A 16838-nucleotide genomic window follows, 5' to 3' on the forward strand; every position below is an offset into this window, starting at 1 on the left:
GGATGTAGGACAGTGCCACAAGTGAACCAATACCGATGATGATAATGATTATACTTCCGGCAATGATTTCAAAAGTAAAAAAATTGGCCCGTTCGCTCGCTCCTCAAACCAGCGAAATTTTATTCAAATCTAACAAAAAAAAATTCAACGACTTAATTAATAAAAAAAAAATCGGTCTAAATGGTAAACGGGTGAAATATAAATAATCACATGCTATTAAGCTCTAGGGAGGCTCATATATGGTGGAAATATTCGCTGAATTGGGTACGGTCTTGGTAGCTCAGATGGAAGAGCACTGTACTAGTGATCCAGTGGTCGTGGGTTAAGTCCCGCCCAAGACAGTAAATTTTTCCAGTTTTAATTTATTTCGAAGCTTAATAGCATCGTTCGCAGACGTTTCTGCTTAATACAAAATTAAAATTAATTTAATCACATGCTATATTCGTATAACTTATACATTTATTTATTATACATTTATTTATCTTTGCTTTAAATAGGTAGACTTAACCCAGAGTAATTTTATGAAAAGGGTGCCACTTAAAACTATGATATTTGAATTACCAAGTCGCGAAACTCAGAATACAATCACCAATAAAATATTTCACATTTAAATATCATAAAACTGCACTAACGGTATTAAATTTCTTAATAAAAGCCAAAATTTTATCACCGCACGCGATCTCTCGCTAAAACGAGTCTTTAGCAGTAATAAAGAACATAAAGAACTGAGTATGACGAAAAATCACGACGTGAAATGACGAAATCTCTACATTAGGGCATTAAGAACAATGTCGGACTTTCTTCGAACCCACGCTGTAGGGTGCCTATGCTTTGGGAGCCTGTGTGGGATATTTCCTGCAAGGATTTTGTATCGATTATGATTACTGTACCTTTATGGTGACGACGCAGAACTGTGTTTTAGGGGCCTAGCCAAAATGGTAATAGTACATTGGCTTACGCCAAACAGAAGTAAAAATGTATCGGGATGACAGAAGCTATGAAGAGTCACGTGACTATTTTCATACATCATTTAAGTTTCAATTGACGTTTTATATCAATGATTGTCATCTTGGTCAGGCCCCTTGAACAGACTACAACAGAAATTTTGCACAGTTGCATCTTATATGATTATTTGAGCGTTGGTTTGAATCAGATCTTAGAATTTCCGCGGGCACATTTTTTTTGTAGAAATAGTTTTATATAATTACATATGTCGGCTTCAGTTACAAGTATCAAAAATGTTTATAGCTTTGTAATATGACGAAAAATGTAAGCATATCTTTGATGACAACTATACGAGAGCTCATTTTGTAATGGTTGACCTTGCACACACGTGCCTTACTTAGCTAAGTCAATTTCCTTTAGTTTTGTCGTTAGAGCCATTGTTTTATATCGTCTGTCGTAAAATAAATACGAGATACGAATTTTATCAATAAACTATACTGGGTCAAATTCAGTGGGTTTCAGTCCGTGTACATTTTTGTAGTATTTCTTTGTTTGTATAAGTCATGGAACTCTATTAACCAACCGGAAATATTGATATGGGGACTTTTTTGTTGTAAATAGTATTTCACAAATCAAAAGTCAGTCGGTTAAAAAGCTTTCATATTGACCCAACAACCTCTTACTTAAAAAAGCGGCCAAGTGCGAGTCGGACTCGCCCATGAAGGGTTCCGTATTTAGGCGATTTATGACGTATTAAAAAAAAACTACTTGCTAGATCTCGTTCAAACCAATTTTCGGTGGAAGTTTACATGGTAATGTACATCATATATTTTTTTTAGTTTTATCATTCTCTTATTTTAGAAGTTAGGGGGGGGGGGGACACACATTTTACCACTTTGGAAGTGTCTCTCGCGCAAACTATTCAGTTTAGAAAAAAATGATATTAGAAACCTCAATATCATTTTTGAAGACCTATCCATAGATACCCCACACGTATGGGTTTGATGAAAAAAAAAATTTTTGAGTTTCAGTTCGAAGTATGGGGAACCCCAAAAATTTATTGTTTTTTTTTCTATTTTTGTGTGAAAATCTTAATGCGGTTCACAGAATACATCTACTTACCAAGTTTCAACAGTATAGTTATAATAATAATAAAAGACGTTTATTCAAAGAGTTTGAACATAGGTACATAATAAAAGTACACAATAATGCTTACAAACTAATTGAAAGGGAAGGTGGCTCAGCTAATGTCTGTGCCAAAAGACTACGGGGCATAGCGGCCCTAAAGACTTCCAGCAACGGACGCTGTTATTCTGCCACCGCCGTATTGATAGTTCTTATAGTTTCGGAGAAAAGTGGCTGTGACATACGGACGGACAGACAGACGGACAGACAGACGGACAGACAGACGGACAGACAGACGGACAGACAGACAGACATGACGAATCTATAAGGGTTCCGTTTTTTGCCATTTGGCTACGGAACCCTAAAAACAAAAGGTCCGAAAAAAATATTCTAACTCATGGTCACCGCACAGTTCGACTTTCATTCACAATTGTTCTTTATTACCCAAAGTCACATACGCATCTCGAATACATTATGTCTTACTCTTAAGTGCTATACAGACTATACAGTAAACTGGAGTAGCATTCAGCCTTTGAAAATCTGAACTGGATTTGATATGGTTTTGCGATTACACATAATGCATCTCGAGCACATGATATCATATTATTTCTTAATTAATGAAACAAATCATTATTACTACATAGTATAAAACAAAGTCGCTTCCCGTTGTCTGTCTGTCCCTATGTATGCATAGATCTTTAGAACTACGCAACGGATTTTGATGAGGTTTTTTTTAGTAGATAGAGTGATTCAAGAGGAAGGTTTATGTATAATTTGTTAACCCGTGCGAAGCCGGGGCGGGTCGCTAGTATAGCCGTTGTGTTGTCTAGCCGGTTGAAGTGATTTTGAATTTTGTGTTTCGGATAGTTTTTTTTTATTCAACCCCAAGGGAGGTGAAAAAAGAGTTGAAAGTTTTAACAACTTTTTCATGAAATTGTGACTAATTAGTAGATATAAGTAACTAGTGGATCTGTGAGCTATAGACCTCGCGAGCATAACTCAAAACTGCATAAATGTTATGACTACCATTAAAAAAAATCCAACGATCCACGAGAATCGGTTGACGGCGCGATTCGGAAAATGAAAAAGAGATTTTATTTATGATATAGGAGGCAAACGAGCAGACGGATCACCTGATGCTAAGCGATTACCGCCGCCCATGGACACCCGCAACACCAGAAGGGTTGCAAGCGCGTTGCCGGTCTTTAAGGTGGGAGTACGCTCTTTTCTTGAAGGTTTGAAGGTCGTATCGGTCCGGAAATACCGCAGGCAACAGTTCATTCCACAGTTTGGCTGTGCGAGGCAGGAAGTTTCTGGAGAGATTCACTAGATATGAAATAGTAAAGATATGTGACGTTCCACGGCAAAAGGTACCATTGCCCCGGCTGAATATTGGAGCAGCGTTAATAATAGCGTAAGCCCCAGCCGCCATAAGGTACCTTTTGCCGTGGAGCGTCACATATCTTTACTATTTCATATCTAGTGAATCACTAATTCATTTCCCGAATCGCGCCGTGAGAATTGCGACCTGTAGAGAAGAAAATCCGGACATACGAAAGCATTTTTGCCCAAGCTGAAACGGAGAGCTTCGCAAACGCTCGGTCAAAAATATGTCTCACCCGCTACAGTGAGTATTTCAACTTTTCCTTTATTCCTTAGATTGATATAACAATATTTATACAAGCGAGATGCACTGAGTGATGTCAAATCGAAATCAGTAAGGGATCAAATGAAGTTCGAATCTGGCTTTTGGGTCCCACGCACATTTAATTTTGTTATCTTACGACAATGTCTGATAAAGTCATAAATATTAACAAAGTGCGGCCCGCGTCAACTTCGTTAACTACTATGTGGCCCTTGGCTGCTAAAAGGTTGCTGACCGCTGTCTTAGGGCATTGTGAAATTTTTTATATATGACGGTGGGACGTGTAAAGCAATGAAATTGTATACAATAAAATAAACTATACAATCTTGTCATCTTTCGTCGTCGATTTCATTGTTACACATCATATTCATCGTATGAATAGTTGTTACAAAGTCACCAAAAAATTGTACCTGTATAAACAAATAAATATTAAATAACAGTTTTGAATGATTCTCGGAATTATATCGACCGGGATATGAACCTGATTACCTTTTGTATTGTTTTCGAGTTGTTCGAAATAAATATTCAAGTATAAATAATAATAAAATATAATATATGTACATTTACGTACTATAATTTATTATATGTAGGTACATGTATTAAATGGGTGTGTAATGCTTAATATAATTATAAAAAACTATCATACATTTGTTATAACGCCATTTGATATATACGTTATAATGTAATTTTTATTATATGATTCCTTTGTTATATTGTGATTTCATCTAAACTGTCATTGATATAATTCCTATTGTAATATAAATTTTAATTAGTATAAATACATGTTTTATAATGACATTTGTTATAATATATTTTTGTATAACGTAATACTTCATACAATTTTATCAAATATAAATACATATATTGTATATATTTTTTTGTCATATTTCATTTAATGATAACGTATAGTTTTACAAACTTTTTAAGTTTCTATTCTAGGGAGGTCGCAGTTATAACCTAACCTAAACCATTTTTTGCTAGGTATTTTATTCAACGGAGGGTCAAAGATCTAACCTAACCTAACCCTCCTTTTGCTAGTTAGTTATTCGTTTGTGCGGAGTCGCAGTTCTAGCCTAACCTAACCCATTTATGTCATGCAACTATTATGCCACACGAATAATTATGTGATATCACTTGTTATAACAAATAATATGCTTTAGAGTATGTAATAATTATGGCAATGTATATTAGACGAAGTATAAATATACCTTATGACCATTATACCAATAATAACATGATGTATATCGTTAATTAGGTATTGCGGTAGTATGCCATTTATTACGTTGTTCAAAATAACGATATATCAAACTATATTATATGAAAAGTAAATATACATTTCATCGCCTAATAATCTTAGCAATGTTTTATTTATTTTCGAGCGATTGACCCAAAAAATACGCATAGAAGTTGTTAAAAACTTTTGTCAAAATTTCATAGAAGTTTGACGTTAAAAATAACACTTGCACAGTGCTATACTACACTTGCAAAATCGCTACAGTTAGCTTGGCCTGACTAAAATGTTGTACATTTAAAGACTTACGTTTTCTAGCAATAAAAACTAAATGCTACCTAACTTTTTAGCACTAAACATATCCGGAACATAATTGTTAAGAAAATGGCGTTTCTTTTTGACAATTTGCATGTTATTAGTATGCTGTAAGAGTTTATGTAATTTCACATAATAGTATTATTGTGAGCGACCTACATGTTCAATATTATGCTTTAAAATATGTATATATTCGTAATATTAATCATGTTTGTGTGAAAACAAGTTAGTTAAACTAAAACTATTTTAAATAAAACGTTTATGTTCGAGTAGCGACCCTCCGCGGCTTTGGACGGGTTAACAAATTATACAGAATCCTTCCTCTTGAATCACTCTATCTATTAAAATAAACCGTATCAAAATCAGTTGCGTAGTTTTAAAGATCTAAGCATAAGTACATAGGGACAGACAACGGGAAGCGACTTTGTTTTATACTAAGTGATAAAACTGATAAAGCACTCGGAAACAGCAACAATTTTTTTTATGTTTTGACGGTCTTGTTGTGAATTAATTTAGATCTGCATAATAAATCAATAATATAATGAATTATATTTACATCAATAAATCCAAGTACATGCGGCCCACACCAATTTTGGTGTCTACTGTCTAGCCATAGCAGTTGCCGCGCACCGCTACGGAACGGACGCCTGCTCGCGCTAGCGCCACCTGGCGGTCATCTGTAGTTATAGACGCGTTTTGTTAGAGTGAATCTTCTATACCTAGATTATTTATTCTGTGACTGAAGTAGCATGACAGATACTAACGTTTCCGAGAAAATACGATGGAAATGATGCACTACATCTGTACGCCAGTGCACCATGTTTATTTTGACCACAGCTGATTAGCCGCGCGTGCATCTCGATGCCGTAACAGTTATGTCAGAGGGGAAAGTCGCCTACTGACCGACTTGCCGTTTTCGCTGGCGCCAGCGACGTAAGTGAGACAGTGGGTAAGTTTATGACCAGAGATCGGACAGATTGGCGTCATTGCTCGCAATAATATGGACATGACTCCAAATTTGATTAAATAATTAATCATTTAATTAATTTTTTACCTGAGATTTAATTTTGTTCCCTAGTCAATAAATAGCACCTAAATATATTTTTGATATAAAAAAATAAGTACCCACAGAAAGTTTGGAGAACATACTGATTATTTTTTTAAATTAATTTACATTATAAGAACTCTTTGTGTTATTTATTGATTAGGAATCAAAATTAAACCTCAGGTAAGAAATTAATTAAATGATTAATTATTTAATCAATTTTGGAGTCATGTCCACATTATTGCGAGCAATGTCGCAAATTTGTCCGATCTCTGTTTATGACAAGCAAGTAATATCAACAAGGATAATTATTATCAAAACAAGTTATTCAACAAAAAATCTTTTATGATAGGTGACTGCTATAGTTATTAAGCGCTAGTGGCCTAGCGGTAAGAGCGTGCGCCTTTCAATCCGGAGGCCGCGGGTTCAAACCCCGGCTCGTATCAATGAGTTTTTCGGAACTTATGTACGAAATATCATTTGATATTTACCAGTCGCTTTTCGGTGAAGGAAAACATCCTGAGGAAACCGGACTAATCCCAATAAGGTCTAGTTTATTCTCTGGGTTGTAAGGACTAAGGTCAGATGGCAGTCGCTCTCGTAAAAACGAGAGCCTACGTCAATTCTTGGGATTAGTTGTCAAGCGGACCCCTGGCTCCCATAGGTGGCTAAAAAATCACCTTGTATTAGACTTATATCGACCGGGATATAAACTGTGATTACCTTTTGTATTGTTTTCAAGCTCCCGATATTTCGACGCAGTTACATGCATCTTGTATCCCGATCGATATAAGTCTAGTGAAACTAACCGTGAACCATTCTAAACTAACCTTGTAGGTATATTGCCCTTTATATTTTCAACATAGGCACGTAAAGTGCTTATTTATTACCGCACTAGTGCGGTAAGGTAGCACCATGTGTACTGTAATATAAACAAATAAAACAGCAGCCAGATATAATCTACATGGTTATCTCACCGCGTGAAGGGTCGAGTAAAGGCAGGTTTTCCTCCCTAGTGACATAACTGTTACATTGCTTGTTTGAGATGCGAAATGCGTACACGCACAGGCTGGTTTCCTAGCTTGCCTAACCGTGCGATTAGGTATTGGCTTAACGCCTTTTCAGATGTTAGATTGCGATAGCATTTATCCAAGAACTAAGTTAAAAACTTTCAACCCCATTTTCACACGCTCAAAATTGATAGACAGCGATTAAATATAGCCGAAGATCTTAATACATTTTTAATATCCCTTATTATTCATTCACATCCCTTCTCCCTACCGTAACTTTAAAAATTACACGCTTTATTAAAAACACCGACCGACTGGTGGCCGCCCGGTAGGTCGGCCCAGATACCGCTGGGGAGACAGTGTGGAAACGGATCTGCGTCAGCTTCAAGCCGATAATTGGCAGGAAACGGCGCAGGATCGGGAAAAGTGGTGTGCTCTCGTTTCAGAGGCCAAGATCCTCTTTGGGTAGCTGAGCTGTAATAGTTAGTTACTTATTAAAAACAAGTTGTAGTCGGTAATAAAAGTTTTTATTGGATAAAATACAGGTTGATTCATGAGACGTGAGCAGGACTAAGCCTACACAATCAGTAAATGTAAAAGAATCGTTCACCACAAAATTTAAGTAAAACAATCACGCATTTTTCTGTTATTATACTTTTTGGTAACGACAAATTTCATTATCTACAATCATGGATACCCTAAAACTTTTAATTAACAAAGATAAAACCTTTTTAACCGTTATGACAGCACTTTGAATATGAAGAAAATAAAATGTCACACTTGAGTGAGATACGATTTTTCAAAAGTAACCAGACTCCGATGACATTCAATTTGGCACTTGTTATGGATAAAACAAAGAGGGTGACCATAAATGTCGTAAATAAATTGAAACAATTTTTTTAACAGTATTAAAATAAATTAAAGTTAATCTCATAAATACTGGTACGAAACAGTTGTTTATAACTTACTGTATGCCTAGGCTTGATCCTGCTCACGTCTCTTGAATCACCCTGTAGAATTCCCGTGGCGTAATTTTTGACCTATAATCAAACATCTAATAGTTATTCGAGTTCGTTGGGGGTCCTTTCGTAGCGGAGTTTTATAATCATTGGAAAATATTCGTTGCATTCATTCCTATCAGCAATCTTCACCATCTAGTCTGTAGGCTGAGAGTCAATGTGAATTACCTAACAGAACTGAGACGTTTCTGAGAGAATATGCACAAATCACTGTAACAAAGCTCTTAAAGTTAGACCAAGAAAAGTCTGCAACGATTGGGTAGCACTAGCAATGCAAGTGTTATTTAGGTATTACGACTTAATTTCATAGAAGTTTGACGGTTAAAATAACTCTTGCACTGCGTGTGCTATCAAAATCGTTGCAGACTCTTCTTGGTCTAACTCTAATTTAATTTATTAAGTCTAATTTATTTTGCTCTTGATAAACGCTTCCTCCTGTACGGATATGATGGTCGTTCTTGTCTACGTGACAGCGTGATAAAACGGTGTCCGTCACTTTCTTTCCCACGGTGTTAAACAGTGACAGTTATTTTATCACGTGGATAAAGATGGATAAAGCTATCCATAATAGGCTGGCTGTAGAGCTAAGATGGCCGGCTTTATCATTTGTCACCATGGCTGTCACGTTCCAACAAATATGTAAGTGCGAAAGTGACACATGGCATGACGTGATAAAAATGCGACCATGATACCGCTGCTTTTACTCTTTCCGAACATTATGAACCAATACAAATGTGACGTTCCACGGCAAAAGGTACCTTATGGCACTTGGCGCTTACGTCGCATAGCGCCGCAATAATAATAGCGCGCGGCGGCGGAGCGGCGTTAATAATAGCGTAAGCGCCAACGGCCATAAGGTACCTTTATCCGTGGGACGTCACAAATAAACAAAAGTAAACAAATATAACATAACACATAACCCACATTTTCACTGCCAGCTCAAGGCCGGGAGCGCTCTGAATACCATATATCGCCCTCATTATATTCATTAGAATTCATTTCACTGTACTGTAATGTTACGTAAGATACGTGTGCGGTGTGTTATAATGAGTTTGTAATAGTTTCCGTGTTTAGATGGGTGAGTTGATCGATTGATTACGTATAGCCCTTTGGTTTAAATAAGGTAGTTTTAGAGAAGCAAGTTTTTGTTAAGTATAAAATATTTCTTATATTACTTAACCCCTTACTGCATGTGATAACAAATATTTGTTTAAATTTTAAGTTTAATAGCTGTCAATAGAGCTGAATATCATATCCGCCATATGTGGCTTCGTATGCGGTAAAGTGTTAAATTGGTCGATAGCCTGTATAGATAAATAGCTGTTGAAATTACACTTTAAATCAATCAACCGGGTCATTTTAAAGTTTTTATACAAAATGACTCGGTTTAGTTGCGCTTGTAGTTTACGTTTCATTTAGCTACCTACTCTAAATTTAGATAAATTGTTTTCGCATTTAAATATTAGGTATGTAAACAGTTTTGCAGTGAACTATTGTCTGTAATTTTCTGTACAAAACAGTCTGCCGAATTTTGCAGGGGAGGGGCACGATATATACGTAACGTAAAAATAGCAATGTCAAATAAACGTATGACCATTGGCCTGTTTTCGACAAACGGGAACGCCTAATGGCTACTCCGTTTGGTTTATATCCTTTTAGATTTTAGTCAATATTTTTAAACCGCAAATTAGTGCAAGCGAGATACATAGAAAGTAAGTTACGCACACGCTAGCGAATATGTCAGTCTTAAACTGGTGGTAGCCGTAAAAGTCGCATTTCTCAACCGATTCTCGTAAAAAATTGTGAGTAATTTCGATACCTACTTGTATGAAATGTGTCGATATTTTGTTTAATGGCGGAGGAATGGGGAAGGATGACTCACGTTAGACCGGGCCGTGTCCGGGCCGGAGCTTCCGGAGCTTCGTTTTCTATGAAAAGCATCACGTGATCACCGTCATCTGTCATAGAAAAGTAAGCGCCGGAAGCTCCGGCCCGGACACGGCCCGGTCTAACATGAATCATCCTTTACTCGTTGTAGTAATAAATATGTAGGCCAGTGATTCATTACAACAGAATTGCGGAAAATAACAGTTTAACATCCAAATAGGCATTTTACATATTATTCTTATGTAATAGTCTTGAAATACCGCATTACGATACATTACCTTCGAGTAATAGCCCGTTTATCCGCTGTAGCAATATCCTATGTGAGATTATATGTCTGAGTCTGAAATTAAGTGGTATTCTTGAAACTGTGGCCTTGATGTAAGAATAGAGGGTTTTAGTATGTATCATAGAGAAAAAAATACATAGAGTGCTCACTTCATACATCAGTTTTAGTACCAAAAAGACTATTTTAGCATCTAGCATCGAGTAGCGGAACTATCAGTACTGCTACTTGACAATAGATGTAGCACCGGCCGGAAAGTCTTATGCTGTTGAGATAAGACTTTCCGGTCGGTGCTACATCTATTGTCAAGTAGCAGTACTGATAGTTCCGCTACTCGATGCTAGATGTAGACACTGAAATTAATAGTCTAACTGATGTATGGAGTGAGCACTCTTGTCTTACTATATTTCTCTATGGTATGTATGTAGGAGAATTAAAAATGCATTTAACTTTAAGGCAATTTTTATAAAGTTGCCTTTTTTCGTCAGTTTTCGATGAAATTTGGTGGTAAGATATATTATATTCTTTGAAATTCATTACTTTTTAGATTTCATTTACACACTTTTCAATCTTCCTCACAACAAGCTTACACACATACACGTTCACACTCCTCTTTCTTTCCTATGCTTATGTTTAGTATAATTATAAATATTATTATTGGTAACTCGTGATGACCTTGACCCCCGCGATACAGGCCATGCCTAGTGTGGGTTCACTGTAATGTGCCTGTTAAACTTTTATTGCCAATAAAGATATTGTTATTGTTACTGTACACTACAGGGTGGCCCATTTAAATCGGTCAGTATGGGAAAGTCTGAAACTATAAGACATACGAATATCTGTTCTTAGGAACCATGTCATCGATTTTAATAACAAGAAAAACTGCATTCATACATCAAAAAAAAACCTGTACTCAGCTCGGGAATCGAACCCGGACGTTTTGAAAAATAAAACTAAAACTATTTCTATTTAGATATCGATTGTGTAGGTCTTAAGCAGTAAATTTTACTATGAAACATAATGTCTAAAATTAATAAAATGCATTGTTTTCATATTCTTAAATGTATTTTAGTAAGTGTTCGAAATGACCACCGCCTTTTTATTATTTTGAGTACAGATTTTTTTTAGATGCAATGCAATTTTTCTTGTTGTTAAAATCGATGACATGGTTCCTAAGAACAGATCTTCGTGTCTTATAGTTTCAGACTTTCCCATACCTACTGACCGATCTAAATGGGCCACCCTGTATATCCTAATCCAGTTCGAATTCCAGGATTACGATATAGCTATAGAGATATAGGGCTACCATCTAATAAGTATACAATAAAGGGAACAGTTCAAATTATTTTATTGAATACCTATTGTGCTAATATTGTACGTCAAGAAATATTGCATTCGGCACCTCTATTTTAGTGAAGAAATTAAGGGTTAAAAATATATGGTTTGTGTTATTATTATTTATTTTTATACCTTTAAACGAGCAATTCTTGTATATAATAATTAAATCTTCTCGGGGCAGAGGTGTAGGGTTGGAGCCGGTCTACCTAGCTTTATTTGACGTTCATAAGCGCATTGTAATTATGCCTACTTGAATAAACTATCTTTTATCTTTATCTTATCTATATATTTCGGGGATCTCGGGAACGGCTCTAACGATTTCGATGAAATTTGCTATATGGGGGTTTTCGGGGGTGAAAAATCGATCTAGCTAGGTTTCATCTCTGGGAAAACGCGCATTTTTGAGTTTTTATATGTTTTCCGAGCAAAGCTCGGTCTCCCAGATATTTATACCTTTAAGCTAGCAATTCTTGTATATATATTTCGGGGATCTCGGAAACGGCTCTAACGATTTCGATGATATTTGCTGTATGGCGGTTTTCGGGGGCGGAAAATCGATCTAGGCCCTGTATCTAAGAAAACGCGCATTTTTGAGTTTTCCTATGTTTTCCGAGCAAAGCTCGGTCTCCCAGATATTATTACCATCACAAACAAGACTAACACATTGAACGATTGGAGGAAGCAATCTCAACGATTCGTATTGTTGATGTCGGTAACTTTCTCGTTTGCGGTGAGGCCGCAGGCGGATCGTTTACCGACAATACGTTAATGCCGACTATCACTCTGCAAGAAACATATAAGTATATAAAGATAAAGAGATAAAGAGATCCCATACAAAGATAGACATAAGTAACCCAAACGCGAACCCATCACGCTCCTCTCCTTTTTCCTGGGGTCCCAATAACGCCTAGTTTCCCCTCTGGGTTGGAAGGTCAGCTGGCAGTCGCTTTCGTAAAAACTAGAGCCTACGTCAATTCTTGGAATTAGTTGTGGAACGAACCCCAGGCTCCCATGAGCCGTGGCAAAATGGACAACGCGAGGAAAATGATGATTCCGTTCATAAGTTCTGTAAAACTCATTGGTACGAGCCCAGATTTGAACCTTCGGCCTCCGGATTGAAAGTCGATGTCAGATCCACTTGGCCACCGCCGCTTAACATAAATAAAGCGCGAGTTAAGGATGACACGCTAGACCAGGCCGGGACCGGGCCGGAGCTTCCGGCGCTTCGTTTTCTATGGAAAGCACCACGTGATCTTTGATCAGGTCATAGAAAATGTCGGAAACTTTGGCCGGGTCCGGCCCGGTTTAGCGTGAGTCGTCCTTTAGTCTTAGATAATTAACTTGTTATACAATAAATCGTCAGATGACAAGCAAAAGTCACTAAGTACCTCCACAAGTTCATAGCCATAGTGAACCATATTAGTACGAAAAGAAGGTTGATTTTTGTTTAAATATTTTATAGTAATTAGCGACTTTTGCTTGTCACCTGACGAAATGAATCTTTGGTGCTTCGAATTTGTACGGCTCATTGATTTTGTCTTGTGTAAGATTATTAGACACGCGTTTTATACGGTATTTAAAATAATCGTTAATTTGTTACTGGTCTTTGTTAGTAAGTATACTTGGTCAAGCAAATCGTGTCAGTAGAAAAAGGCGGCAAATTTGAAATATCGCGGGTTAGCAACACTACGTTTGAATTGTTCGAAAATCGTGTGTCATTTATATCTTATCTGTGGAACTGTTTTGTATACATTTCATCGTTGTTCGATGTACATTGCCGCTTTTTTTTTGTTTCCTAGGGATACCATACTTTAGTTTGCTTTACATCGCTACTGACATATCCAGCTCGACAGACTATTATAGTTTATAGCTGGTCAACCAAATCTGGTCAGTAAAAAAAGGCGCGAAATTCAAATTTTCTATGGGACGATATCCCTTCGCACCTACATTTTTCAAATTTGCCGCCTTTTTCTACTGTCAAGATTTGGTTGACCAAGTATAGTTACAGAACTCATGAAATAAGGTCCAACATAACAACATGCAACATACTTTAAAGGTTCAACACACAATTTAAGGCGCATGGTTGCCGCCTCTCATGCATAATCTTCATAAGTATTTGATTCATAACTATTCGGATATCCGTACAGGAACTTACATACAATTAGTCCGATTACATGTATGTAATGCTTATCTAATAAGGGGGCGGTTAGTTTACAATCGAGTTATGTGTGCGATGGACGTGTGAAAAAAGTTGGCAAAAAAGGGGTGGAATATGATACGAAAGTAAATACGTAATGGTTTAAAAAAGTGATTCTTATGCAAAGTGCAGTGAAGTGTATTTTTTATAACCAACAAGTTTTAGTCTATTTGATGTTCGTTTCAATATTTTTTTATTTTTGATGAAGAGAAGAGATATTATATAGGTTTATGTCTATTCGTAGTGATGATTGGGATTTTAATTTCAAATAATTTAATTAAAAATAGAATGCGCTTTCATTTTTTAACATATCTAATGCCTTTAAACGAGCAATTCTTGTTTATCTAATACCTTTAAACGAGCAATTCTTGTTTATTTATTTATTTATATATATATATATATTTCGGGGATCTCGGAAACGGCTCTAACGATTTCGATGAAATTTGGTATATAGGGGTTTTCGGGGGCGAAAAATCGATCTACGAGTAGCTAGGTCTTATCTCTGGGAAAACGCGCATTTCCGAGTTATTATATGTTTTCCGAGCGAAGCTCGGTCACCCAGATATTAATTAATAAACGACTATTTTAACATGAATTATCAAATTGTATACAATGAAAGTAAAAGGTCATGTTATCAATCAGTCCATTAAAGTTGTCAAAATTCGAATTTCTCAATTAAGAGGAATGGAAAATGAGAGAACTAGGAGTAATTTAAGATTACTGTGATGTGCCGAATTGAAAATGAAGTTAATAATTATAATAGTAATGTCTCTTCTCGCTGGATTCACGAACGAAGTGAGAATCATACGAGTGATAAGGAGGAGTGAGAAGAAAATACCGAAAGTGAATTGGGAGAACTATACGTTTGAAGGTATACATACAGGGTGGTCCAAACATTGATGTCCAAATTTTTTTTAGATTCCTCACATCGTGGTCTATCAGAATGTACCCCATATAGGTTAGCCGATTAATCGTAGTTTACAGGTTATGACTTTTTTAACTTTTAACTTTTTTATTTGTTTTGTAATTCCGGGGGCAAAGAATTAATTTATTTTAACAAACTGGTCAAGCAGATCTTGACAGTAGAAAAAGGCGGCAATTTTGAAAAATGTAGGCGCTAAGGGATATCGTCCCATAGAAAATTTGAATTTCGCGCCTTTTTCTACTGACAAGATTTGCTTGGCCATCTATAGTAAACTTTTTTGATTGTTTATTTTTGTAACATAATCCTAGATGATTTGTGTTTTTAAGTAGTCAGACTACTATAAGTACATAGATTATGAACTGAAATAGATATCATACATTAAAGAAAAAGTGACCAACTCCACCGTGGCCGAGGCGGGAATCGAACCCGCGTCTTCAGCTTACGCGGCTAACGTCCTGACCACTAGACCCGGCCACGGCGGTACTCGTCCCAAATTCTATATCTTTGTATTGTATGCTATCTTTGAAAGGCTAGGCGCCTTTGACCAACTCACTTGACGGTGGACTTGGTCACTTTTTCTTTAGTGTATGATACCTATTTCAGTTTACTGACTCTTCTTCTTCAGTCGGTCCCTCAATACTGAGGATCGTGACATCATGTCCTTCTGTTGAAGACCAGGTTCCTCCATAGGGTTCTGTTCCCCGCCAAGCGCATGGCCTCGTGCAGTTTTAATTCCATAGGTGCCGAAATTTGAGAACCTCATCTAGGAGGAGGGGTCTGAGGTCTCGAGCCTTCAACTTTGTCCGTCTAATATTAAGATCAATCAGATCAGATCAGATTCAATCATCTCAATAATTTTTCATTTCTTCAATTTTTTAACAAGCAGTTACGTCTGCGAGCAATATTCCAAATTTTATATTAAAGGAAAAAATGGAAGAAGTTACGCTTCCGGCAGGACTTGAACCCGCATCCTCCACAATCCGTGTGTAACCAATTGAGCTACGGAAGCCTACTAGGACATCGCAAATCTTTCCATTCCTTCCTTTATGCATACACGCCTTTGGGGTGGCGTATAGCGACATCTACCGAAAGACGATTACATCTTTTAACGGCACCGGAGTCTCAAGTTGCATTGAGAATTCACCAGTAACAATGTGCTAACCCATACTAAATCAATTTTATCGAGATTTTATCATTTTTTTTATTTATTTTTTAATTCTTTCTCTCCAGGCTGCGGCATAGCTGTCGGGAAGCAGACAGCGCAGCGGCGCATCGTCGGCGGCGATGATGCCGGTTTCGGAACGTTCCCCTGGCAGGCCTACATCAGGATAGGCTCCTCCAGGTACCTTGTTACAGGGCTATAAGGTTCAATTTCCAATCGTCATTTATAGACATACGTTTCTTACAAGATGTCGGGGATACAATAGTAGACTTTAATTTAACATTTTGCATTTTATAAAAAAAAAATGTTGACGTATAAAGGATGACTCACGCTAGACCGGGCCCGGCCCGGGCCGAGGCGTCCTACATGTCATTTTCTATAACGGCTGATTGCTGCTTTCCATATAAGCGTGAGTCATATGACTCACGTTAGACCAGGCCCGGCCCGGGCCGAGGCGTCCTACATGTCATTTTCTATGACGGCTGATCGTTGCTGCTTTCCATATATGCGTGAGTCGTATGACTCACGCTAGACCGGGCCAGGGACGGGCCGGAGCTTCCGGCGCTTCGTTTTCTATGGAAAGCACCACGTGATCACCGATCAGCCGTCATAGAAAAGGACGTGTCGGATGCGTCGGCCCGGGCCAGGCCCGGTCTAGCGTGAGTCATAAACAAGTCCATGCTTTGAATTTGACATCCCGGTACAAAAATG

General features: G+C 37.2%; 2 protein-coding genes across 2 annotated transcripts in view; one reads left to right on the forward strand and one right to left on the reverse strand.

Moving 5' to 3' along the window:
• LOC134659233 (probable chitinase 2) overlaps nucleotides 1-11406 on the reverse strand; it is a 97999-nt gene extending 86593 nt beyond the window's left edge. Inside the window, exon 1 of the mRNA XM_063514870.1 lies at nucleotides 11401-11406. The gene's annotated coding sequence lies outside the window, so the exon portion shown is untranslated. The remainder of the gene's footprint in view (nucleotides 1-11400) is intronic.
• The window catches only part of LOC134659281 (plasma kallikrein), a 62387-nt gene that overhangs the window by 35191 nt on the left and 10358 nt on the right, over nucleotides 1-16838 (forward strand). Inside the window, exon 3 of the mRNA XM_063514934.1 lies at nucleotides 16196-16307. Coding sequence (XP_063371004.1) covers nucleotides 16196-16307 — 112 coding nt within the window. The remainder of the gene's footprint in view (nucleotides 1-16195; nucleotides 16308-16838) is intronic.

This window comes from Cydia amplana, chromosome 24 (assembly GCF_948474715.1).
Source record: "Cydia amplana chromosome 24, ilCydAmpl1.1, whole genome shotgun sequence".
In the NCBI taxonomy this organism is placed as follows: Eukaryota; Metazoa; Arthropoda; class Insecta; order Lepidoptera; family Tortricidae; genus Cydia; species Cydia amplana.